Raw genomic sequence first — 27,278 nt, forward strand, 5'->3', positions numbered from 1 at the left:
TCTTGAACGTCTCCTAAGGCTCCGCTTGTGGGGAGGGTAGCCCTGGGACGGAAGTCTTGGGGTTCAGGGGGCGGGCGTAGTCCAGGTTCTGGGGTTCCCATCCGGAATATCGATGAGATAGCGCTGCGCAGTGAGCGCGGGCTCAGGATACGTGGTTCTGGGTTCGAGTTCTGCCTGTAACGCTTAACTCCTGGGAAACCGGGAAAGGCTTTCACTCTAGCTGGGCCTTGGTTTCCTCTACAAAATGAAAATAGTGTTGCATTCCTGCCAGATCGCGCTGTCATCCTGGGGCAACCTTGGCTGAAGCTCAGATTCAACTCCTCCCCTAACAAACAGGCATAGATTTAACGTCTATTGGCGCTACTTACACAGAAAAGGGCAAAAACTCGGACTCTCCTCATGGAGCTTGCAGTCTAAAAAAAAGGAACAGCATGTACAGGAAAGAGAAATGACAGCCCCAGTAGAGATGAAGAACAATCATATTGGGGAAGGCATAGCTTGTAGGGAATTTGATTTTAGTCATTAAGGAAGACAGGGGAATTCCCGGAGGTGGTGAAGAGGAAGATCATTGCCTCTGGCTAGGGGCACAGCTGGGGAAAAGGCTGGGAGATGGGAGATGGAGTATTATATGAGCAAGCAGCCCAGGATGGGTGTGTTTTTTGTGTGGTGAGGAGAGAGGAATAAAAAACAAGGTACAAAACTTCCAGAATAGTAAAAAGAGGCCTGGTCATAAAGGAGAGAGAAAACTTGATGTTTGTGGGAGCCAGTGGGGTTTATTGAAGCCTTATCTATAGAAATAAGGGCTTCTACCTTTTGGGGAGGAAATCCAGAGAAAAATGCAAGTGGTGTGATGCAAGGGGCTGACTCCACATTCCAGACTGGTTCCTGGCACACCTCTGACTTAAAGCCTTTGTAAACTATTTGCTTCACTTGTGTGGATCTCTTTTTATTTACACTATATTTATATACATATATTTATTATATATTACATATATTCATATTGCAAATATTTAATATTTATTTATACAAGGAAGGGGTTACTAGATAGCCTTCAAGGTGACTTTCAGCTCTAAATTTTAGGATCCTATTAACAGAGGACTTCTTACTTTAGGTTACTGGTAAAGAATGATTAAGGGGGGAAAAAAAGGAGTGATTAAGGACTTTGTTGTTTTGGGATAACAGTAGTCAGCATGTTATGAAACTCCGTTTGTTTGCAGAGAGTGCTTGATTCAATTTGTAGCAAATCGTCCCCACTGACTGCTTGATTGTAGCCAACGTTTCTCCTGACAGCTGGGTGCCAAGCATTGAAGCTTCTTACATTTTGCCTGTTGTGTTACTGGTTATTGATAGGAGCTTAGAAGTCTCTTGGAGGCTCTGCCATGACCTTTGTGAGTTTCCCAAGTGCCCTTTCTATCACTGAATCACATTTGTGGTTTTTCCAGCCAAGAAATACGAAGTTCTTGTTACTCATCAAGTGAGAGGCAGCATGGTGCAGCAGCTAGCGATTCTTTTGGGGAGTCAGCAAGAACTGAGTTTGAATTTCTCTGAACCTCAATGCCCTCATCCATATTCTGAAGTTAATAACAGCTTCTATCCACTTCAATGTTTATTATGGGGGAGGGTGTCAAATGAAATAATGTATAAGTGCACTGCAAGTCTTAAAACTGTATAAATGTGTTATTATTACCATAGGTACGCTACTAAGATTATAAATTTCATATTGGAATTTCCAAAGTGGATGAAATCATGTCATATCTCCCCATCCTTTCACTCTGATCTCCCTTTTCCTGTGAAGGACAACAGACAACTCCACGTGCTGGATATATAAAAGGGAGGCAGATCCTACCTTTTTCTTTTTATCCTGATCATCTGACTCAGTGCCTTGAACATTGCAAGTGATTAATAAATGTTTGTTGTGTTTAATTGAATGACCAACAATCCCTAAACTGCTAAATTGAATGAATGGTCATTTCTCAGTTCTCTGTAGTCGGCTAACTATCCTCTCTGCCTGGATACTCTCTACTCCCTTGGTTTCTGTAACATTGACATCTCACCTCTCTGCCCCTTCTCAGTATTATCTACCCTTTGGTGTGGGTGTCCCCTCCAGTTGTATCCTGAGCCCTTTTTTCTCTTTGGACCATACTTTCTTCTTTGGACATTAGTGCTGCTCCTGATGGGTTAAAATAGCACCTCGATGCAGTGAAATCTCAAATCTCTGTGTTCAATCCTCTCTCTTGAATGTCATCAGTTTCTTGCTAGACATCTCCTGAATTTTCCATTTTGGTCTCAAATGCAACACATCCAAAAACAGAGCTCATTTTATTTCTTAACCTTGACCCTCCCACCTTTTTGTTTCTGTTGAGAATTCTATTAGATTCCCACATGGGAAAGACCAAGACACAAAAAATATCTGTTGCCCAGATTTCAAAATGTATTTGATTGAACACCTTAGAGAGCTTGGCCATCAGTATATTTATCAGGGACTCTTGTTCAGATGGACTCTTGGTTGGGTCTGGAGTTGAACAGAGCAAGAAAAACTGGTTGGATTGGCTTTAAGAAATTTCACAACTTTTTTCCTGTTTCCCATAAAGGGAAAGGCCCAACTTTTTAATGCTAACATTTCCCTGGTATGGCAATGAGACATGGAACCACACCTACCTTAGAAGAATAAAAAATGAACATCACCTAGAAAACCATAGGCACATGAGAGGGTCAGCAGATTGAGCACATAAGGAGGAAGAAGGGAGGAGAAGAGGTTGGCAAGGAATTCTATGTTAGGAAGTGAATATGGACCTGTGACAGAGGGTGAGCACTGATGAGTGGACAGACAGAGTGCTCCATTGGTGCCCTTCCCGTGTTAGGAGAAAGTGAGGAAGCCCTTCAACCCATTAGGTGCAAAACTTAGGGGAGCAAATGGATTAGAGTTATACAGGATAGATAGGTGTGGATACCTTGTGATCTGCATCATTGGAGATGTGCAGGTGGAAAATTTGCCACACCTGAGCTACATTCCCAGCATCCTTTTAAGTACGTCCTCATTTGATGTACAAAGGCTTGGGAGATAAATTTGGCTGAGACCCACACTGCAGGGCTCTTTTTGGGCTTTGCTTTGGTTAAAGGGTGGCAGGTGTGGATCTCTGGCTCTGTCCTCTGCTCATTTGGCTGAAGGAATCCCTTTCCCTCTCATTTTTTTGTTATTATTAAATCCTTTCATTTAAAATATCAGGAGTATTCCGTTTTTACTCCTACAGAGAGAAGAAGCTTCCAAACGAATAATATAACAGACCTTTTGATTATCTCATACTCATTTGTGTGCATGTTTTATCCCCCAGGATGATATTCTCTTTTTGTTTGTTTAAAATCCTTGTCTTCCGTCTTAGAATTAATACTGTGTATTGGTTCCAAGACAGAAGAACCATAAGGGCTAGCCAACATAGGTTAAGTGATTTGCCCAGAGATACACAGCTAGGAAGTATCTGAGGCTATATTTGAACCCAGGAGCTCCTGTCTTTAGGCCTGGCTCTCAATCCACTGAGTTACGTATTACTCCCACTATACTCTTTTAAGGCAGGAACACAAACACAGGGCCAGATATGGCTCTTTCTGCAGGAGCCATAAAGTCAATTTTTTTTCAGGTGCTGTTACAGGAGCCCGCACTGTGAGCACTGTACGGCTCTCACGAAATTACATTTTAAAAAATGCGGCGTTTATGGCTCTCACAGCCAAAAAGGTTGCCGACCCCTGGCCTAGCCCATAGAAGGTGCTTAATAGTGTCATAGATTTAGTTTTGGAAAGGCTCTTAGAGCCCATAGACTCCAACCTCCTAATTTGACAGATGAAGAAAATGAGGCATAGAGACATTGAATAATTTACTCAGGTCCCACAGTAGTAAATACATGAGGTGAGATTTTAACCCAGGTCTTTTTGACTCCAAATCCCACTTTATACCCCCTACTCTGCTGCTTCCCTTACCAAATGGTTGTTGATTGACTCAATGACAATGCTAGTTATACATGTAATCAACACTTTGCCTCCTTAAGATGTTATTTTTTTGATCTGTATCAGTTTCTTCCCTCAGATTACATTCTCTTAGAGGACAGGAACCATACCTTTATAAGAATGTCATGTACAAGAAAATGTTTCATAAATATTTCTAGCCAATATTCTCTTTCTGTCTCTTAGAAATGCAAACAGATATAGATGACTTAACAAAGGACATTGGGGAATAACGTGATGCTCATTTCAGGATAGGCACATAGACTCAGTAATTTTGTCGAGGGTTAGTAATATTGAATTAACTTTTTTTCCTCTTAACAAATTTCTGATCACAAATAAAACCATAAAAGCCTTTAAATTATGTCAAGTGATATAGTATGCTACGAATTCTCTTGTCCAGGCTGCTATACTTACACAGAATGTCCACACATAAAAGCAATAAAGGCTTTTTTGTGCTAAAGGTCATAGGGGTTAAAGCTAGAAAGAAATGGTCAAATATTTATTTCAGAGATGAGGAAAATGGCCGAAAGAAGGGGGATGTAAATTGTCTTAACTTCGCATAGTTAGTGAGTAGTAGCAGGGCCACAATTTGAACCCAGTCCCTATCAATGCTTTTTCTACTTGGTCTGACTTAGAATTGATTTTAAATACTGGTTCCAAGGCAGAAGACTGGTAAAACATAGGCATTTGGGATTAATTGACTTGCCCAGGGTCACACAGCTCAGAAGTGTATGGGGCCAAATTTGAATCCAGGATCTCCTGTCTCTGGGTCTGGCTCTAACCATGAGCCACCTTGCTGCTGCCCCATGCCTCCCAATTATATAAATAATAAAATAATGAAGTTGACTGTGCCAAAAAGAATACCAGTCTCTTGAAAGTCAGGATATTATAACATTTGAAAAATAATCAATTTCTCAAATTTTTATTATGATCCTTTAAATATCATCGAGATCATGTGGATGTTCCATAGATATCTTAAATTCAGCATGTCCAAAATTGAACTCATCATCTTTCCTCCTCAAACTTCACCCCTGCAGACTATTTCTGTTTACTCTGTCACCATTCTCCCAGGCTCATCGCCTTTCAACCTAGGTGCCATCCTGGACTCCTCACTGTCTCTCACTCTTCAAAACCAGTCTGTTGTCAAAGCTTATAAGTTTCACCTTTGTAGCAGCTCTTGAACATTCTATCCTCTATCCTGTGACACTGCTACCACCCTGGTACAGCCCTTCATCTCATACCTAGACTATTGCAGTAGCCGGATGGTTAGTCTGCCACAAGTCTCTCTCCCTGTTCTAGTCAGTCCTCCTTTCAGCTGCTAAAGTGGCTCTCTTAAAGCTCAGGCCCAACCTTGTTGTGCCCCCTTACTCAAACTCCAGTGGCTCCCTCCCTATTTCCTTCAGTGTTAAATACGAAATCCTCTGTATGGCATTCAAAGCCTTTCTTTTTATTTATTTATTTGTTTATTAAATTTAAACATTTATTAATATTCATTTTTAACATGGTTACATGATTCATGCTCCTACTTTCCCCTTCACCCCCTTCACTCTCCCCACCCATGGCCGATGCACATTTCCACTGGTTTTGTCATGTGTCCTTGATCAAGACCTATTTCCAAATTGTTGGTAGTTGCATTGGTGTGGTAGTTTCGAGTCCACATCCTTAATCATGTCCACCCCGACCCATGCGTTCAAGCAATTGTTTTTCTTATATGTTTCCTCTCCTGCAGTTCTTCCTCTGAATGTAGGTAGCGTTCTTTACCGTAATCAAAGCCTTTCTTAATAAAGTCTCCTGGTACCTTGACCCTTACTCTTTAAGTGATCCAGTGACACTGGTTGTCTTCTTCCTCTTCCCTGAAGAAGACACTCCCATCTCTCTGCTCTGAGCATTCTCCCTAGCCGTCTCCCCAGCCCTGGAAGCTTCTCCCTCCTTATCTCTGCTTCTTGGCTTCCCTGACTTCCTTAAAGTTCCAGCTAAAAGCTCATCTCCAGGAATCCTTTCCAGTCCCTATTCATTCTAATGCCTCTCCTCTATTGATTATTTCTTATTTCCTATAAATGATTGTTTGTACATATTTGTTGCATGTTGTTTTTCCTCATTAGCTTTGGGCTCCTTGAAAGTGGGTACTGACTTGCTTTTTCTTGCATCCCTGATACTTGGCAAAATTTTTGACGCGGAAGATGCTTAATGAAATTGACTATATAAAAAATCTGGACACTTTATTTAGAATGGTAGATTAAATTTCATTCAGTGAAATTAAATAGAGAAAAATATAAAGTCCCCAAATCCTAAAAATGTAAAATTTAAAAATTAACTTAATAAGTATAAAATGTAGGAAATATAGTTATATGGCAGTTCATTTAGGAAAGAATTGATGGTTGTGGAGGACCAAAAATACAATACGAATTAGCAGTGGGACCTGGTAGTCCAAAAAGTGTGGAACTTGGCCTGTGAGGATCAGCTGAAGAAGAGAGTGATAATTTTATTTGAAGGATTGTCACTTGGAAGAGAAATTTAACTTGTTCTGTTTGGTCCTATCCTTTATCACTTATCCTTACACTAGGGACAGTGGAATGGAATATATAGATAGATTTTTGGCTTTGGTCAAAGAGAGGACTTCTTAACCTTCTTTTGTATTGTGGACCTCTTTGGCAGTCTGGTAAAGTCTGTGGATTCCTTCTTAAAATTATATTTTTAAATGCATAAAATAAAAAAAGGAGAAAATAAGGATGTAGGGAAATAAAGATGTAGAGAAATAAAGATGTAGAAAAAGCTTCTTGATAATCAGAGCTACCAGAAGTGAAGTGGCCTGCTTTGGAAGGTAATAAGTTCTCCTTTCTAGATAGAGGTTTTCAAGCTAAGCCAGATTGCCATTTGTTAGGGATATTGTTGAGGGGATACCTGTTCAAGTACAGGTTGGCTTGGATGGTCTGTGAGACCCTGTGATTCTGTATTAAGGTGTTGTTAATTCAATCTCATAGCACCTCATGTTTCTGTTAGTTTTTGAACCTGGTCTTGTAATTTTCTTTTTAAATTCCTACTTTCTGACTTAGTAATGAATTTCAAGACAGAAGGGCAAGGGCTTGGCAATCAGGGTTAAGTGACTTACCCAGGGTCATACAAGTAGGAAGTGTCTGAGGCCAGATTTGAACCCAAGCTTTTCTGACTTTAGGCCTAGTGCTCTATGCCACCTAGATGACCTAAAGTTTAGTAATTTTACCTAGGCAGGTATATGAAATTTTGTATGAAGGGTTGTAAAAATGGCTTTCAGTTGAACAAGAGGAGTATATTTACCCTCCCCACTTGCCTCCCTTCCCTTGAAGGGAAAAGCAAATTATCTATACCATTAAAATTATTTGTGTATTTGTAGAACTAGTATAGGTCACATGAATGAGCAAAGTTTTCCCTTGGAAACTTAAAGTTAAGTGATTTACCCACTGTTCCTGCACGAGTTTCTGCAGATTGTGCTCTTTTTTCTCTTCACTTTCACTAACATACATCTGTTACTTATTTCTGTTATTGCTTAAAAAGACAGACCCATATTCCATTACCATAAACAAGATCAGATTTATAATCCCTGGGACAACTGAGAAAAGTGACTAGAGAATTTAACTCAATATATTCCCTTGGACCGTTTGATAGAACATTTGTTGGCTATTTATATATTCAGATATAAATTGTCATTTGTTCTAAATGAGTTGAGATGATTTTAAACTCTGTTCACTGATTTCTATGACCTTTTTTTTGAAGAAAATCTACTTTTCCTTTCTCTAAAGTCCTGACATAATTGGACCAGAAGAAGAAAAATGAAATATACATTTATATTGTACTTTAAAGTTCACAGAAGTGCTTTGAGTTGAATTCAATCCTAGGTACCCTGATTGCAAATCTACTCTCTTTTCACTCCATCATGTTGCCTTCACTAATAGTGAGGTTGCTGAGAGGTAAAATGTGAGGCCTCATGGTTCAGAGTTTGTAACCTTTTTATCAGGGAACCCTTTGACAGAATGGTGAAGTCTATGAATCCTTCTCAAAATAAAAATCATTAGAAAAGGAATCACTCACTATAGTAGATACATATTATATTGAATATACATTCTAAAATAACTATATTGGAAGTATAATTATAAAGCACTTTAAAATCCTCACATTTAAGAACCCCTGGTATAATAGTGCTAGTTTTGAAATGATCAATGTCAGACACTTAATAGTTTGTATGGCCATCATCAAGTTGCTTAATTTCTTTGCCCATTTCCTAAAATGGGAATACTCATTTTTAGATACTTGACTTAGAGAGTTGTTGTGAGGATACCTACTCCAGAAACTTCAGGGAAGATACTATTTAATTTAGGTGCTATTGTTATTAAGTAACTTCCTGGGCAGAGTCAGGAAGGATGCCGATGCTGACCATGTCTGTTTCCCCACTGGACTTTTTTAAAATTTTTATTTTAAACCCTTAACTTCTGTGTATTGGCTCCTAGTTAGAAGAGTGGTAAGGGTAGGCAATGGGGGTCAAGTGACTTGCCCAGGGTCACACAGCTGGGAAGTGTCTGAGGCCGGATTTGAACCTAGGACCTCCTATCTCTAGACCTGACTCTCAATCTACTGAGCTACCCAGCTGCCCCCACCCCACTAGACTCTTAGTAAGCCATGGAGATGGGAATATAATTGAGAGAAGAGCACGGGGATCCCCGCCTTTGAGAAAGAGAGGAATATTCTTTTAGTACTAACTCAAATTAACCAGTACCAAAATAATTTGCCCCAACTCAAACCAGCCATACCTCCAAGTATACACTGATTTAATTCATTTAGAGGTCTTTGTGGCTATGACATCACTGAGAATTTGGTCAAACCACCTTGTATATTTTAAAGGGTGCTTTGTCTAAAAATCAGCTGGTAGCTGTATGTACTATATTGAGAATTGTGTCAGGCACTGTGACCTGAGTTGATATTCCTCACGCCCATATATATTCTTCCATGCTTATGTAATGAGTGTTATACAATACAATCTCATACTTTTGGATCTTTTGGCACTGAGCATGATTTTTATGATCTAAATAGCTCAGATATGGCTTTCTCCCATAGTTTACATATTTTAGTTACAAAACTGAATGGTTCGTGGGCCCTATCTTTTAAAAGTTCACAAATGAATTTAGGGAGCCATTCTATTTTAGTGTGAATAGTTATTTACTTGCTTCTGCACTAGAAAATAGAGGTGAGCCACCTTTTAAAATATTTTCTTAACCCCTTTCCTTCGCATGCACACAGTATCTAGAAGCTGATGATTAGTTCCCAACACTGCCTCTCAAGTAAAGGTTAGCATGGGAGGGGATTGAGCTGACCTCCATTGTATCAGCTGGAAGGCAGGTAGGAAGGGGCCGTGATGACAAGTCAGTTTCATGGCACATCACATGTGCCATGAACCTGCTCTAGGACTTAAAATTTTAACTTCATTATAAATTCCAGGGGTTTAGTACTCTTTTGAGAGTCAGTGATAGAAAAACATAATGTATACAAGACACTTCAGCAGTAGCTTGTCTGGTTGAGCAGATCTATAATTTTATTTTTAGAGGCTGATAGATAAGCAGAAATGGGATAACTGACTGAAATAAATGATCTCCTAATTTTCAATGCCTTTTAAAATTCTTTTGTTTCCTGCAAAGAGACAGTGAGAAAATGAACTGACTCTCCAAATCTCCACATTTATATAAATCCAGGAACTATGCTCTTAGTATGCCTTTTCAAAGCAATTACTTTGCAACCAGATTTCACACTAAATTTATTTTAATTTTGTTGCAGTGGTAAAAAGCAGCAGGGGCAGTCACGCAAGAATCCATAGACTATGGAAGTGTCAGTCTGGTGCAGCAGCAACAGCAGCAACAACCACAAACACACAAAGAATAAAACCTCAAGTTCAACCAGAGAGGAGGTATGAATTTTAACTTTTATAGCTAAAGAAGGCTTCTCTTGATTTAGATGAAGGAATATCAGTGAGCATAAGCTTATCCAATAGGAAGCTGCTATGTAGATTCATTTAATTAGGAATATTTTCTTCCCTTGGACTTGTTGTCACCAAATGTGAGAATCCATGGAACATATTAGGTGAGACATACACAAGCACGAGGCTTTTACTGGGAAAAAAAGAATTCAACCATGAGCTCTATTTACTGCCCTCTCCTGCCCCCAAGACACCCTTCCTTCACAGGGAAGAAAAAGGAATATAGAAAGAAAGCCTTTTCATCTTGGCAGAGTGGAAAAGGGAATGCCATTCTTGTCTGCCCTCCATTGACCCTTTTCTAGCCATCACAGCCTCAGAGGGTGACCTCTAGTGAATGCCACACAGAAGTGGAAATGTTATCAGTAATTTGGGGGTTGAAATTGATTCTGGAAAATTATATTGTCACATTTGACATAAACTAGAAGGCCTCGTTCTATGTATAAATGTGGAATTGGAGAAGCTGTAGGGTTTTAATGTCTTATAGTTTACAGTGCTATTTCTCAGATTTTTTTTGTGAAGAAGAAAAGGTTATCAGTTCATTTTAAAACTTTTTTTGTTGTTGTGATTAATAGCAAAATACATTGACCATACTTCATTATTAACTATTATAGTAGTAAACATTTACGTTGGCAAAATTTTATAGTTTATGAGATAACGAATATGTAAGATATCATAAATGTTAAGACATACAGATTGATGAGGTCACAAATATAAATAATTGTGTTGCTTTTTCTTGATATAAATCATTCACATAAAACAGTTGTATCTTTTTTTCCTTTTTTGAACACAGACTAACATATAAGCATCATATGTTTTAGGTAGGTAATTCAAAGGAAAACTTTAAAATTGAGAAAAATGACACAAAAGGTGAAAACTTTTCAGTAAGATGTTTTCAGTGATTTGTATTTTTCCCTAAATTTACATAAATGTTTAAAGAAAGTGAACCTTTTAAGTTCTGATGATAGACATGGCATCTTTTTCTCTTGGGGAGAAGACTGGTCTTTGATGGAAGCTTTATACTTCACAAAGCCAGTAATGTGTGAGAAGTTACTAATGCACCATTCATCATTCACAACACTGTTTGGAATTAAGTGCAGTGGGGTTTAAATATTTTCAAATCCTTACTTCTCTTTCATGTACCAGATTGAATGTGGGTTTTCAAAAATGCAAGTAAGGCAGAGTAATGTCCCCATTCAAACCTTAATGGTTAGTATTCTTCTCTGAGCTCAGGTGGTGTAGATGAAAAGTAGAGTTCTAAATCCAGATTGAATGCTGATACCCTCTGTGGCTTTAGATAAGTCATTTGGCCTCGGATTTTCCACCTCCTAATTTATGAACTGGCATCTATCCCTGGAAAAGTGTATTATAATTTATTATTAGTCACAGTCTTCAGGAGTGAAACTAGGGGGACACTTAAACTAGGAAAGAAGAAGAAGAGAGGGAGCATACTAAAGGAACATGGTGATTACACATAAGAACATATTGAATTTTCAGGTGACAGAAAACTTTCTTTCTCTATAATTTCTTATAGACACTGGTACAGCTTTTTCCAGCTTGAGTGTTTGGAGAGCTTATGGAACATTTCCCTAACTTCTAAATTTTAGTTTCTTAGGCAAATTCAGGTAATAACACCCTCCTTTAAGAAGACATATGAAAATTTCTTTAGTAAATACTTAACATGGGCTACAAAATGGTCACATTTCTAAAATCAGAAAGAAAACTGGTGCAGATGTCAGAAGACCTGGATTCTAATCCTACCTCTGTTGCTTACATCCTCCCAAGAAACTTTGGATAAATCTTTTAACCTCCCTGGGTCTTAGTGGGGTGGACTAGGTCGCCTCTGAGGTTCCTTCAAGCTCTAGATCTTTGTTCCTTTGTTTCCTGTTTTCTGTGAGTTGGATTTTGTTTTTAAAATTAAGATGAAGAATTGAGACTCTGACTTGGTCATTTATCTACTGGGGACCTGCTCAAGAGAGACTTTCTCCTCTATAAGTTTAGTATTATAATCTACTTTAAAAAAAAAAACCTTATCTTTTATAATAGTCAATACTGTGTATTGGTTCCAAGGCAGAAGAGCAATAAGGACTAGACAACCAGGGTGAAGTGACTTGCCCAGGGTCACAAAGCTAGGAAGTGTTTGGGTTCAGATTTGAACCCAAGACTTCCTGCCTCTGGGCTCAGTTCTATCCACTAAGCCATCTAGCTGCCCTTATAATCTACTTGTTAATAAAGCTTTGACAGGCACTTTATTTTAAAATTATAATTTAAATGACCTAAGTTTTGCTATAACATCATTAACTGGGCAGAGAGAAAAGGGAGAACTTGGTGAAAGATCTGTCTTGCAGCCCAAGTGGATTTAGTTCTTGAATTGTCAACAGCAACTCATTGAAATCTAGGAGATAGATCCCCAATTAGCACTTGAGAAGTGAGGTGAAGCAGCTTTTAATGTGAAAAACCTCTTGCCCTGTAATTTTGCCTCCTTTTAACAAATATTCTGGTACAGCATATATTCTTCTGAGTGACTTTAGGAATAATTAGATTTTTTTGTCTGGCAAGGAATGGAAAGCAGAGGCATTGATTTTCCTAGTCAGACCTTTATTCAATTAAAAAAAAATCACAGTCAGTAAACATTTGTTAAGCACCTATTATGTGTTAGGTATTGTGCTAAGCCACTGGAGATGCAAAAAGAGGTAAAAGATAGTCTTTGCCTTCAGGGTGTTCACTGTCTGATTGGAGAGACAGCAAACAAACAATTATGTACAAACAAGCTACATACAGGATCTACAAGAAATAATTAAATAAGGTGCTAGAATTAAGAGGACTTAAGAAAGCCTCCCTCTGAGAAGGTGTTTATAAGAGGGAGTTAGGTAGCACTGTGGATACAAAGTTGGGTCTGGAGTTGGAAGGATCTGGGTTCCTATGGAAAAGCAATACATTCCCAGATGGTAAATATAAAGAACTTTCAAGAGGTAGACAACACTGACAGCTGTGGAATCAGGAAGGGCCTTGGGTAGGGGACAACATTCTCTCTGTGCTTTAAAGAGATGAAGAAGTGCATTATTGGGCTTACCATTTCTGTTGGAAGTTTTTGACTGGCATCTCAGACTCAGCATGTCTAAATCAGAATTCATTAACTTCTTCCACCCAAGCACACACTTTTTCTGAACATTCTGCTTTCTTTCAAGGACACAACTAGCCTTCCATTTCCTGAGGTTCCCATATATCCAGCCAGTTGTTAAATCTTGTTGATTTTTCCTTTTTACAACACCTCTTTCAGGCTGTCTTTTATTCTCATCCTCATCTACCTTCTCAGCCATAGTCTTTTATTCACCTCTTTTGTAGACTATTATAATAGTTTCCTAATTGATCGCCTTGCCTCAATGTTCTGACCTCTCTAAACATAAGCACAGTGGCAAAAACGAAATTTCTAAAACACAGGTCTCACTGTCTTGCTTCTCTTCTTGATTATCTCTGGTAGTTCCCTTTGAGTTCTAGGCTTAGATACAAATTCCTTAGGTATTTAAAGCTATTAATAACCTAGCTCCGAGCTACCTTTTGAAGGTTATTATGCTTTGCTATCCTTCACAAAGTATTTGGTCCAGCCAAACTGTCCTTCTTGCTTTCTGTCATATGTGAGTGACACTTCATCTTGTTGTCTCCGTGCTTTATTGTGTCTGTCCTCTCTGCCTAGGAAGTATTCCCTCCCCAATTCCAATTTTTAGAATTTCTAGTTTATGTCAAAATTTAGCTCAAGTGCCAGCTTCAACAGGAGGTCTTTCTTAATCCCCTTAGCAATTGATGTCTTTGCCATGCAAAATTGCCTTGAAATTAGTGTGTGTGTTCTACCACATTTAGAACATAATTAATGCTTAATAAATATTTGTTGATTGATTGATTCTAGACAAAGGGGCAATTTATGCAAAGTTACTGAGGATTAAAATCTTATTTCTAAGAGTTATAAGGAACAGATTCAAATTTTTAACAGTAACAGCCATTCCTCAGTTGATAAATGGACCAACAGTGTAATTGGTCAGTTTTCAAAGCCGTCATTAGCCATTTGAGAAGAAAAAAATGCTCTAAATAACGAATAATTACAGAAATAAAAATTGAAGTAACTCTGAAGTTCTACTTCATGTCCCTCACATTAGCAAAGTTCATGAAAAGGGAAATGACAAATACTGGAAAAACTGTGAGAAAACTGGCCCATAGAGGCATCTAATAGAGCTGTGTAATTTGGAGCTAGGACCCCCTAAATCACTAACTTATGCATACTTTTTGACCCAGCAATGCCATTACTAGGCCTTTACCTTAGAGATCAGTGAAAGAGAAAAAAATTCACATGTACAAAAACATTTATAGTAGTTCTTTTTGTGGTAGCAAAACACTTGAAACTATCATTCCCCTATCAATTGGGGGATGGCTGAACAAATTATGAAATTATGAATTGTAAGAGGGAAATTTAGGGTAATTTATAGATATATATAAAACGTGGCCGCCAGGAATCAACAGTTCAGATTGATTCCATAATTAAATCAGACCCAAGTCAGCATCAGGTTGAGATAAGTTTATTTACAATCAGGAAGGTAAAAGTATAGGAATAAAGAGAAAGGGGGCTAAATAAATGAAGCTGCAAGCCACAAGGCCTAACAACCAGAAAGGCAGAGTTTGGAAGCAGCCTAGGTAGGCCAAGGAAGTCAGCCTAACTTACCCACATGACCATTCAGAGTGGAAGCTGTCTATGGTCTCAGGAGATCCTTCAGCACCAAGTTCAAGGCGGGAACTACCTCAACAGGAAGTAACCAACATACTTGAAGAGATAGTGTCTCTGGTCACTTCCTGTGGGTCCACTTCTAATTCAAGTGGGCAAATGACAGTCTCTACATTGATTTGGACTGCCCAAAGGGCAGTCCCTTATTCTTGATTTGTTACTTGTTGTCACGTGTGGGTAACTCATCTCCCCTCCCCACTAAGGAAGGTGAGGGTGACATCATTTCTAGGCCTGGGATGAGTAGATTTTTTACTATGAATGGGCTAGTTAATTCTATTTACACAGAATGTAATAGAATTGTGTAGTATAATAAGAAATGATGAAAGGGATGGTTTCAGTGAAACTTGGGGTACTATTTATGAAATAAAGTAGAGTGAAGTGAGTAGAACCAGGAGAATGATTCATATGATAACTGTAAAAAGAAACAAACTTTGAAAGAACTGTAACTAACACAGTGACCAGCTATGATACTAGAGGACCAGTGATAAAACTTTGCTACTTCCCTTCCAACAGAACTGATGGAATCAGAATGTTGAATGGGATTTTTTTACATGATCAATGTGGGAATTTGCTCTACTTAATTATGAATATTTATTACACAAGTTTTGGTTTTATTTTATTTTTCAATAGAGGAAAGATGAGGAAGATTGAAAATTGATTTTTTGTTTATTGAAAAAAATAAATTTAATAAAAAAAACCTTTCATATACAGTGGGAAATAAAGTAGTGATCTGGAAAACAATAGGTAGGCCAGTTTGACTAAAGGAGAATCCATGAAGTAAAGTGCAATAATAAGAAATCAGACTAGAAAGATAAATTCGAGTCAGTTTGTCAAGGGCTTTAGGTGCTAGACTGAGGAGTTGGTCCTTTTTTCTGTTTTTTGTTTTTTTAACTTTTACCTTCCACATTAGAATTAATACTATGTATTGGCTCCAAGGCAGAAGAGCGATAAGGGTTAGGCACTGGGAGTTAAGTGACTTGCTCAGGGTCACATAGCTAGGAAGTGTCTGAGGCCAGATTTGAACCTAGGACCTCCCATCTCCAGTCCTGGCTCTCAATCCACTGAGTCACCTAACTGTCCCCTGGTCTTTTTTTTTCTAGATGAAAGAGAAAGCCCCTGATTTTTTAGTAGGTGAGTGATATAGTCAGATATATCTTAAGAATGACAATTTGATAATTGTGTGGAGAATGGATTGCAGAGAGGGAGAGACTAGAAGCAGGAAGATGAAAATTAGGAAATTGTTTCAATAATCACTTTGAGATATCATGAAGTCTCGAATTAGGATATAAGCTGGGTGAGTAGAAAGAAAGGGAGAGAGAGTTCCAAGAGAATTTGCAGTTGTGGCATTACTAATATTCACCAACAGATTGTATATTTAGTGTAAGGGAGAGGGAAGAATCAGGAATAACTCCAAGGTTGAGAACCAGAGTAACTAGAAGTTTCCTCAACAGAATCAGATAACTTTAGAGGAATGGTAGATTTTGAGAAAAATACAATATCCATTTTGGACATGTTAAGTTTGAGGTTCCAGTGGGAGAGAGAGAGATGCCTAGCAGACATTTTATGATGCAGATCTCTGAGCTCAGGAGAGAGATTAGGGCTGGATATACAGATTTGGGAACTGTCTGCATAGAAATGTTAATTGAACCAATGCAAACTGATGACTTCACCACCAGAATTGGTGTGTAAAGAAAGAGAAGAATCCAAACAAATTTGAGATTAGTGGATTACAGCAGAACAATGATTCAGCAAAGAACACTAAAAAGGAATAGGCAGAGGAGAAACAAGAAGAATCAGTATTAACCTTTTTATGGAATATTGGGTAATAGGTACTGATTCAGAGTGAAATTGGTATAACCAGGAGAAAAATGTTTATAAGGACAACAACACTGTAAAGTAAAATACCTTTGAAGGACTTAAGAACTCTGACCAATGCAGTAACTGACCATGTCTTCAGAAGAGATGTTGAAACATGTTAAAGATGATTGGTTATGTTAGGTGTAAAAACACTGTGCAGATTCCTTTTGCTTGGTTATACCTAAGTGATACAAGACATTCTCCCCCCCCACCCCCCCCCCATTTCAGTTTTCTAATTGGGTACTAGGTTAGGGAGGCAGGGGTAGCAATACTGAAGCCTTCCCCTATAAAGGGGCCATCAAACCATTTTTTTAATGCACAGAAGAGAACAGAAGTTCATTTCAGAAGGAAGCACAAACAAGCAGGACAGTTTTAGAAGTAATGTGTAGAATTATTATATACTTAAAGAAACAGATGGTATGTGATAAAGGCTCAGAGTTTTATATAGTTGTTTTTTTTTATATTCTATCATTTTGCTTGGTATGTAAACTCAAAAAATAAAATTTGAAAACAAAAAATATTTGACTAAAGAAAACATACAGTGAAAGAATAGGGAAAACATTAAGAAAGGCATGTATAAATCTGGTAGAACTTGGAACTGGAATTAATTACTCTGATTTACATGGAGGGTATTTGGCAAACATTTTGCAGGAAGAAATTTTATAGCTAGAGTCCTTTGCAAAAAGGATGACTTGGAAAAAAATTAGCTAAATTTTGAGGTTTCATTTAGTTATCTTCTATTATGAGATTGGAATCTTGAATTGTAGTAAAGACAAAGATTGATTAGTAGATCTCCAAGATGAATTCATCTTTACATGAAACTTCTAACTTCTACTTAATTTTATCTTTTTTGACTTGACTCTCAACCTCACAAAGAACTGAGTTCATTTCAGTTTCAAGACCGAAAGTTATGAGAATTTGGTTTGTTATTATATTCACTCTATATATCTATAATTTTTTATATTCAACCTGGCTGAAGGCCAGGACCTCACTGTCAATGAAATTCATGATAAAGAAAGTGTGGAGTTGGGAAAAATTAGTGACAGGAAGTGATGGGAATTAGGTATGTATTAATTAACATGAATGGATATGGTAAATGAATATTTATATTTTAACTCTTTCATATGTGTTATTAAGAGAAATTTATTATAATATTAAAGAAATAAAATATTAATATTTTAATAATAAAATAAAACATTAAAGAGAAATTTAGTATAATAGTGATAGCTAAAATATATTTAAGCTCTAAAAAGATAAGAAAAATTTTATAACAATTTTTATATTACTTATATAGGAAGCCTAAAACTGGAATATTAATGCTAAACATGGGAGGTCCAGAGACATTGGGAGATGTTCATGACTTCCTATTGAGGCTTTTCCTGGACAAAGACCTAATGTCACTTCCTGTACAAAAGTAAGATATTTATCTTTCTGTAGTTGTTATCTCTGTGTTTTTGAAACTTTGAAGAATTTCCTTTTAATCTTTAAACAAGTCAATGTTTGCTAATGAAAACACATTACTTTTATCATGATTATTTGTTAATTTTTTCTTTTGGAATTTCTTTTGGAAAGAGATGGAAATATTGGTAGGGCTGTTTTATTATCTAAGTTGGTAGAACATGATATGGGAAGAGTTCCATATAAAAAGAATGAATTATCCATATTACTTCTTGTCTGATGCTTTCCTCCACAGAGAGGATGTGACCTGTTTAAATAAATAGTTCCAGAAACCTAAAACCAAATTGCCTTGTAAATATCAGTAATTCACTTCATATCAGTTTAAGAAATATTGAGTGTCTACTCTGCATGAGGTATTGTGTTTATACTAGCATACCTGCTCTACTTGGTTCTGTGAAAGCACATTCTGTGAAACATTACAAGGAGCCACTGCTTAACAGGAGCAATATTACGAATGGATACTCTTTCAAGGGGTTTTGTCAGAATTTATGAACAAGATTGTGAAATAATGTTGGTTGGACCATTGTTAAGTGGGGTATACCTTTGTGTAATAGTTCCTTGCTAAACATTTAGTAAAGCTGTGGTTGCTGCTCATTTATATTGTGAATATATAGGTTTTTTAAAGTTTGTACAAAGGGCATGTACATAGGGTTTTTCCCTCCATTTTTTTAGCTTTTGGTATTTTAAAGAATCAAAAGAATCAATCCTCTAAATTGATCAGTTGATTAGTATCTATAATCAGGTGTGATTTCAGGGTATGTTGACAGAATGGCCAGTACAGCCTGGATGGAGCAGATGATTGTCAGAAATATCTGGCTCTAAGGGGTACCTATGTATTGTATAGATTTGCAATCCAGGGCTAAAGATGAGGGTGTGTGTGGTCCTGGATTCAAATTTGACTTCAGACACTTCTTAGCTGTATGACCTTGGGCAAGTGACTTAACCCCTTTACCACTCTTCTGCTTTGGAATCAATACACAATATTGATTCTGAGACAGAAGGTAAAGGTTAAAAAAAAAAGAAAAAAGAAATATCTGGCTCTGCTTTACTTCTCTGGGCTAAAAAAACTAACTTTTTGAAGTGATCTGGCTATTGGATTTTTCAACTATATCTGGTCAGTCTCTTCTTTTTTTGGTTTGTTTGCTTTCTTTCTTGGGTGACAAATGTTTCTCAGCCTGCTAAGATGGAGTAAAGTCAACTTACCTGAATGTTGAATGATTTAGCAAACTGGCCCCATTCATCGCCAAGCGTCGCACACCCAAAATTCAGGAGCAGTACCGTAAGATTGGAGGTGGTTCACCAATCAAAATGTGGACTGCCAAGCAAGGAGAAGGCATGGTAAAGCTTCTGGATGAGCTTTCTCCACACACAGGTACCATTTTAATGAAATATATATAAAATATTTATTTCAGGAAGGTTAAAAATTAAATAACAAATTTAATGCAGGGTGGGGAGGTGGGACAGGGGGGCAGTAATTACCACACATGTAAATACAAATCTTATAATGTGTCTTGGCCCCGGAGAGAGTATTGAAGGCCTGAACTCTGTTCTTTATAAAGTTAATGCATACCTTTTTCTCTTTGAATTCCTACATTATAATTTTTTTAAATGCCTGGATTTTTGGTTTTAGAAGGAAATTCTAAGACTGTCTCAAAATAAGCTGTCTCATAGGGAAAAATTTCAGCTTCTATAAATAGTGGATTCTTTGTAAAGGCAAAAAATTTCCTTTGTAAGAAATAAATAGGATCTGTGTTGACAGTTGCTTTCTTATTTAACTTACTACCTTTTCCTTCCAAGTATGCTACTAAAATTTAATGTTTGGAGCCAAGTTACTTTGGTAACATTTAAACCATGACATTGCTAGTGAACTAGTACTTCCAGAATTAGGTGATTAGGTGAATTAAAGCATTAATTAAGTTGTAATTGTACAATCCACTGTAGTAAATGCTGTATGGAGAATATATATCTGGTGTCTGCTCTGTATTGCTTGCCTGGGCCATTTAATACTGACACAGATATACATATACAGGACAATAGACATTTCATCAAGTCATGAATAAGAAGTAAATACATCAGATGCAGGTCAAAGATAAATGCATTTTAGGAAGGGAGGGCAAAAATAATTTCATAATGAGAGATTCTAGCCAGGAAAGATTGAGGAAAAAGGTCAACTCTTCTTGCATCAACCTGAGAAGGCGTCAGTCAGCTTCATTAGCCATGACACTTTGAGAAACTGTTTTTTCCCATTGTGTCCAGAGCAGTGGACCCTGGCATATCAGCTAACTTGGAAAATTGTTCAGTTACTTTTCTGGATGTTAGGTGTGTTTCTTGGCTTTAGCTGTAGCTCAAGGGCATTTCTTACACAGTTCTGTTTCACATGCCACAATGCATCTTCTTAAATGTTGGTGAGGGAGGTTTGGCTGACCTCCACTCACATCTAGTAGATTGGGAACGAACTCTGCAGTCATTAACAGTTTATCACTGATAAAAGGTTTAACACAAATTAGATCTGCAATTACTATACTGTCTTTAGAGGAAAGTAGAAGCATAAAGTGCCATTTTTATCTGTTTATGTGTTACTATAGCACCCAACACCATAATAGGCTCAAATAAAGTTGTCAGGTATGAGCAAAGAGGTCAGGGTTGAATATAGATGAGAGAAAAAGGCCTTCTCCCTTACCATGAGGGCAAAATGACTAGACATCCCAGATTAGACAGGACAATTTTAGATTTCAATTTTCTGTCCTTTATTAAAGTGTCTCAGAAAATGCCCTGCATTATAGTCACCTAATCTGGGATGGCTAATCATTTTAACCCATGTGCATTAATGTACAGAAAAAATTACAGCCTTGCAGATTAGAGGATTAAGTCAGTACTATTGGCTCTTTTGGGGAACATTCTACCCTGGTTGAGGATGTTCATGCTAGCATCACAATAATTACTGTAAAGATGTTTGGAAAATACTATAAAATATCATTTATTATCTCTAAATCCTTATTTTTGTTTTATTTAGTTTTTTGAGATAGATGGAGGTAAGAGATTATTTTTATACTGATCAATCACAAAGCTGTTAAGTGAATTGCTAGTCTTGAAACAAGTTGTTAGTGGAACTAGGAAAACTTAGTACAGTTTTGTCTAGACCAGAAGTGAAGCTTTTTGGGTCTGGAGGAGTAGGAAAAATGATGAACTCAAGAGTCAAAACGTCAGAGTTTGAGTTAGGTTTTGCCCCTTTACTAGGTGTGTGGTCTTGGGCAATTCACTTAACATCTTCTGAGCTTCAGTCTTGTTTCCTCATTGGTGAAATGAAGATAATGAGATTTCTATCACTTACCTGATGAGGTTGTTTGGAGGAATAAATAATATTATAAATAAGAAAAGAATTTATAAACATAAAGGGCTCTATAAATACAATGTATTGATGATGATGATGATCACATAAGCCTGTAATGCCTAATGAGTGGAAAATGCTTTAAAATCCGAGGAGAAAGGTAGTATATTCCTTGTACATTTGGGAAATGGAAATCTTAGTAAGTATCTGTGTCCACCAATATTACTTATATAATCTTGGAGATTTTCCTGGGATACTGAGCATTTCAGTGTCTTGGTCATGGTTCTAAGGATGTTCTGTACCAGAAGCAGGACCTGCCCAGATCTCCTTGGCTGGCCATCTGTCTTCACTATTGTGCTGCCTGTGTATCTTGTACATAATTGATGTTTAATGAGTATTTGTTGAATTGCATTGAATTACACAATGTATATGCTAGATCTAATAATAACAGTGATGGGATCATCTTAGCATTGTTTCAGGTGAGTAAAATAGTCTTTTAAGTTGTATCGCTTCATTCAGAACAGAACTTCTAGAGGAAGCTTAAAAAGTATTGTCAATTATTATGAAGCCTTAGGTGATAACTTGAAGACTAAAGGGGCACAAGCTGTGCTTTCCTCACCATTGCCCAAAGAAAGGAAGAGATGCAGAAGAGGAAATTAATTTGGGAAGTGATAGCTATCTAAAAAGGTTACTGAGGATTTCATTTGGATAGTGACTTAAATAAAGGATTGATAGACTTCTCACCAGAGTTGGAGGACACCTAACAAAATTTGGTACAAATGTATTTTCCAGGTATCTTGCACATCTAATCAAAAGAACTTTAAACTAAAAATGTTGAAGACTACCTGTCTATATTCCCTGTTAGTTGCTATACAGAATAGCCAGAAAGAATAAAAAGCAAATAGCAGCTAAGACACCTAGAAATTAGAAGGAAATAAAATACTAGAAAGGAGATAATAGTAAAATCTGTGACTTCAAGTGCCTCTATACAAATTTATGTCTAAAGTTTAGGTAATAGTCAAGGGGATCTAGAGGTAGGACAGCTAGGTGGTTCAGTGGATTGAGAGCCAGGCCTATAGATGGGAGGTCCTAGGTTCAAATGTGTCTTCAGATACTTCCTAGCTGTGTCACCCTGGAAGAGTCTTTTAACCTCAGTTGCTGAGTCTTTTACTGCTCATCTGCCTTGGAACTGATACTTACTTTAGTATCAATTCTAAGACAGAAGGTAAGGTTTTTTTTTTGTGTGTGTTTTTTTTTATAAAGGGATTAGGTATCTAATGAGGCAAATTGACTTCTTACATGTCACTTGTCAGACTTGGTGGGATGAATAGTCCATGATTGAGCTATTGCTCTGAATAAAGGTATACTTTTTTCAAAAGAGACAGTATAGGTAAAAGACAGATGGGGTGGCATTGTATATTAAGATGGTCTATTCCTATGAAGAACTAGAATGGGGAAATGTGTTGGAGAGTATTTAGGTAAAGACCAAAAGAGGAAGAAATCAAAGTAGTTCTGTCATTTGAGTAAACTATATACCACTTAGTCAGAAAGAAGTTATTAATGAGCTTGAGAAGCAGTTTTCAAATATAACACAGAGACATGATGAAATAGTGAGGGGAGATTTCAGTTATGCACACAACTGCTAGAGCTGTCTCTCTCTGCCAGAAGTAGAACATTTAGTAATGCCACAATTTATTTAATGATTGTATCATTCTTTAAAAGGTAGAGGAATAAACATGGGGAAGTTCTGTTCTGGATCCAATTCTTACTAACAGGATAGGACTGATTATTAATGTAAAAATAATGGGAACCCTGACAAAAGTGACCACTCCTTTTTAGAATTTGTGATAGAGAAAAAGGAAATCTGGGCGTTATTTGACATACCCTAGATTTTGGCAAAGGAGGTTTCAAAGAGTTAGTAGAAAAAATTAGTTAAGATCATTTGGAGTAGAATGCTTCAGCAGAATCATAGGTAGAGATGGAAGATACTCAAGAATGACATTATGATACATAAGGGGAAATAATTCCCTTGAGGAGTAAAGATGGAATTTATCTAAAGAGACCGATATGTATTCACAGGGAATTCACCAACCACTTTAGGCTAAAAAAATGTGTAGAAGATTGAAGCAAGACCAAGTGAAAGAAGATGAATATAAAAGCATAATGTGGTCCTATAAAAATGGTTTGACAAGAAGCATTTATTGTCAGGCACTATGCTAAGAAGTAGACAAAAAAACAGTTTGAATGGGGAGACAACATCCAAACAACCATGTACATGCACGATATATAGAGGGTAAGTGGCTATAATCTCAGAAGGAAGGCATTAGCATTGAAAGGGACTGGGAAAGGCTTCTTCTAGAAAGTAAGATTTGATTTGAGGTTGAAAAAAGCCAGAAGTGGACATGAGGAAGAAAAAGTATCCCAGGCATGGGGCAGGGACAACCAGTAAAAAGGAATGGAGTAGGACAAGAGTATCAAGAAACAACCAAGATGTCTTTTTCACTGGATCATGTGGAGGGAGTAAAGTGCAAGAGAACTGGAAAGACAGGAAGAGACCCAAGTTATGAAGGATTTCAAAAGCCAACTGAGGATTTTATATTTGATCTTGGAGGTATTAAGGCATTACTGTAGTTTATTGAGTAGGGGAATGACATAGTCATTCTTATGCTTTAAAAGACCACTTTGATAGCGGAGTGCAGGATAGACTAGAGAGGGGCAGCAGCTGTGTCAGAAGAGAGAAGGGAAATGTATCTGAAAAACATTGGAAAGAAGGAAGAAATGACAGGATTCGGCAGCAGATTAGCTACATGGTGTCTGTGAGAGTGAGGAGTCAAGGATATTGTGGGGTGATTGGGAGGGAAATGGTGCCCTCATTAATTGGAAAATTCACATCAGGAGGGTTTGAAGGGAAATATGATGAGTTCCTTAATGCTAAATAAATAAAGCTCCAGATGAGCTACTATCTAGTGAGGGAAACTGAAGACAACAAAAAGGAATAATAAGTTTTGTTTGTTTGCTTGTTTTGTTTTTGTTTTGCTTTTAGCTATATTGGGAGAAAGAAGGAGGATCAAAAAAGAGATGGGACCTTTACTTGAGCTGGTTGGGATGATGATAAACTGATGATAGAGAAAAGAAAGAGCTTTTTAGTTCTTTATTTTTGTTTTCTTTGCAAAAGAATACACTGGAAATGATAGAATACATAATAGAGTTTATCTATAATGTAAGTAGAGAGATAGTAAGAGGGCAACTAGGTATCCTTGTTTGATGAATTTAACTTACCTGTTCCAGATAAACACCCTCGAATCCTGAAAAATCAGCGAATGGGTTGGCTAATAATTAACACTTTATATTACTATCTCATTTATAATTACTATCTCCTTACAACCCTGGGTGCTATTATTATCCCCATTTTATAGATGAGGAAACAGGCAAACAGAGGAGCTAACAGTGGTTAAGAGAAGATGAATTAGATTAGAAATGATGGAAGGGCAATATCTGATGATTGGCTGAAGGAAGTAGGAATGTTTAGGGCAGAGAAGAGTCAGGGGAGACATGATTGTTGTCTTGAAGGACTACTTCAAGTTGCTCTTTGAAAGACTGTCATGTTCTGTTTGATTCCAGAGAATAAGCAGTGAGTACAAGTTACAAAGAGGCACATTTAGCTTCAATGTCAGGAAAACTTCCTAGCAATTAGAGCTCTCCAAAACTGGAATGGCCTTCTGCAAGAGGATGTGGTTTTCTCTCTCCTAAGAAGCTTGGGTATGTGATTACAAGGATTCGTTTCATGTCTGGGTTGGATTAGACGGCCATTGAGAATACCCTTCCAACTCTCAAATTCTATTTTTCTAAAGTGCTTAATGGAAAGGTGTTACTGCTTTTATGTGTAGTAGTAAAATTAGGACTCTGGTCTTTAGAATTTAATAAAGCTTATTAAAATTACTTGGATAGGTAAAAGATTAGAAATAGGTAGAAAGATAGAGTAAAGTAGCCTAATCTAGCTTCCACGTGGCAAGTTCAGCATTACCTCCAGCAGCAGCTTCCTTGGCAGGACACCAGAGACAGAGAGAGCAAACACTTCCCCATTTACCCCTTTTAATCTCTCTTTTATATCTGGTTCAAATTCAGAGTCATGTCAAGTTCAAGTTTAGAGTCATGTAGCCTCTACATAGGACATAGGGATGCAGGAATGTAGGGATGCAGGCAGGGCAACATCCATGCGCAACCCCAGGAGAGAGGTGTATAAATTCCCTTTACACATATGATTATATTTGATTTCTCCTTTATAGCAAGATCACAAGGTAAAAAATTAGTGCTTTATGGAAAATATTCCAAAGCTAATTTCTTTTTCCTTTAAAAAAATTCTACTAAATTATGAAGATGATTTTTTTTAAGTAATACTTTCTAAGCTCCCAGGAAATTTTGGAGTTTAGTGTTTTAGTTTAATTTGGGACAAGTTTTAGTGGTTTATATGAGGTTTTATGAGTTACTATATAGAGAACATATTATAAACCAGTGTATTGAATGTCAGCTCATTATGGTGAGAGATGAATCCAATATGAAGAATACTAACTAGTACTAATATTTTAAGTATATATATATTCCTACTATTAATAGTTAATAGCTGATAGCTACCGTGGGTATTTTCAGATTTATCCTAAATCTTTAGAATAAAATGTTTGCATATCATTAATAGGTCAACAAATGAATGAATAAAAAAGCATTTATTAAATACTATGAGCAAAGCACTGTGCTAAGTGCTGGGGCTACAAATGGAAAGCAGAGACAGTCTCTGTGCTTAAGGATCTCATATTCTGATAGATAAGACATAAACACACATACATATATGTAAATATATATGTAACAATTATATTTATGTGAGATATATATACACACACACACGTAGTTTCAGCTGTAAGTCAAATGGAAATATCCTATAATCCTTAGGTTGCAGTGACAACAGAACAGAGAATAATACTCCTTTAAAGTTATTTCCATTGATAAAAATCTATCTGTTTTTTTGTTTTTGACCTATTTCATAGTGCCAGGGACTTTGGTATCAAGACCTTTATTTTCTGTTTCTTCAGGAGCTATAGTTGTTGTTGGTGGGGTGGATCTGGGAGGGGAGGTTAGCATTTGCAGAAATAGTTTCTAGGCCTCATTTCCATAGAAGTTGCGTAATAGGATGATGATTTTAGGAGTTGAGCCTGAAGCAGGGATAAGGGTCTGGGAAGCACTGTTTTTCTCAGGGCTCTTGGGTTCAGGATCCTGGGATGTCAGTATTCAAGGTGTGTTGACTTTCCTGGTGCATGCCACCTTCTGGTTCTTCCTCAGAATGTCTTGCTAGTTTAAGTGTAAGGGAAAAGAGGAACGTTCAAATAAAGTGCTAATAAGAAAAGGAAGAAAATTCAGTAAAAAAGCTATTATTTTGGGGGCAGCTGGGTAGCTCAGTGGATTGAGAGTCAGGCCTGGAGACGGGAGGTCCGAGGTTCAAATCCGACCTCAGACACTTCCCAGCTGTGTGACCCTGGGCAAGTCAGTTGGCCCCCATTGCCCACCCTTACTACTCTTCCACCTAGCAGCCAATACACAGAAGTTAAGGGTTTAAAAATGTAAATTAAAAAAAAAAAGCTATTATTTTATAATGGGTTTATTTGGTATAATATATATGTTAAACATAAAATAACAAATTATGCTACTTGTAGTTTTTTACTCAAACAAGTATACTGTTTGAATTGTTATAAATTACAAAACAAAATAAAAATTAATAGTTTTATTATGTAAAAAATCCAGTTTCTTTATTTGCATTTTATTGCCTAGTCATAGTTATGATCAAATAGTTTGAAGGTTGGATTTTTACTTGGCACTTGACTGAT

General features: G+C 37.1%; 1 protein-coding gene across 1 annotated transcript in view; it reads left to right on the top strand.

Annotated features, from left to right (window-relative positions):
• The window catches only part of FECH (ferrochelatase), a 48,546-nt gene that overhangs the window by 200 nt on the left and 21,068 nt on the right, over positions 1 to 27,278 (top strand). Inside the window, exons 2-4 of the mRNA XM_044657801.1 lie at positions 9,796 to 9,925; positions 17,914 to 18,033; positions 19,301 to 19,449. Of these exons, the coding sequence (XP_044513736.1) occupies positions 9,796 to 9,925; positions 17,914 to 18,033; positions 19,301 to 19,449 (399 nt within the window). The remainder of the gene's footprint in view (positions 1 to 9,795; positions 9,926 to 17,913; positions 18,034 to 19,300; positions 19,450 to 27,278) is intronic.

Source organism: Gracilinanus agilis, chromosome 1 (genome assembly GCF_016433145.1).
Source record: "Gracilinanus agilis isolate LMUSP501 chromosome 1, AgileGrace, whole genome shotgun sequence".
Classification (NCBI taxonomy): domain Eukaryota; kingdom Metazoa; phylum Chordata; class Mammalia; order Didelphimorphia; family Didelphidae; genus Gracilinanus; species Gracilinanus agilis.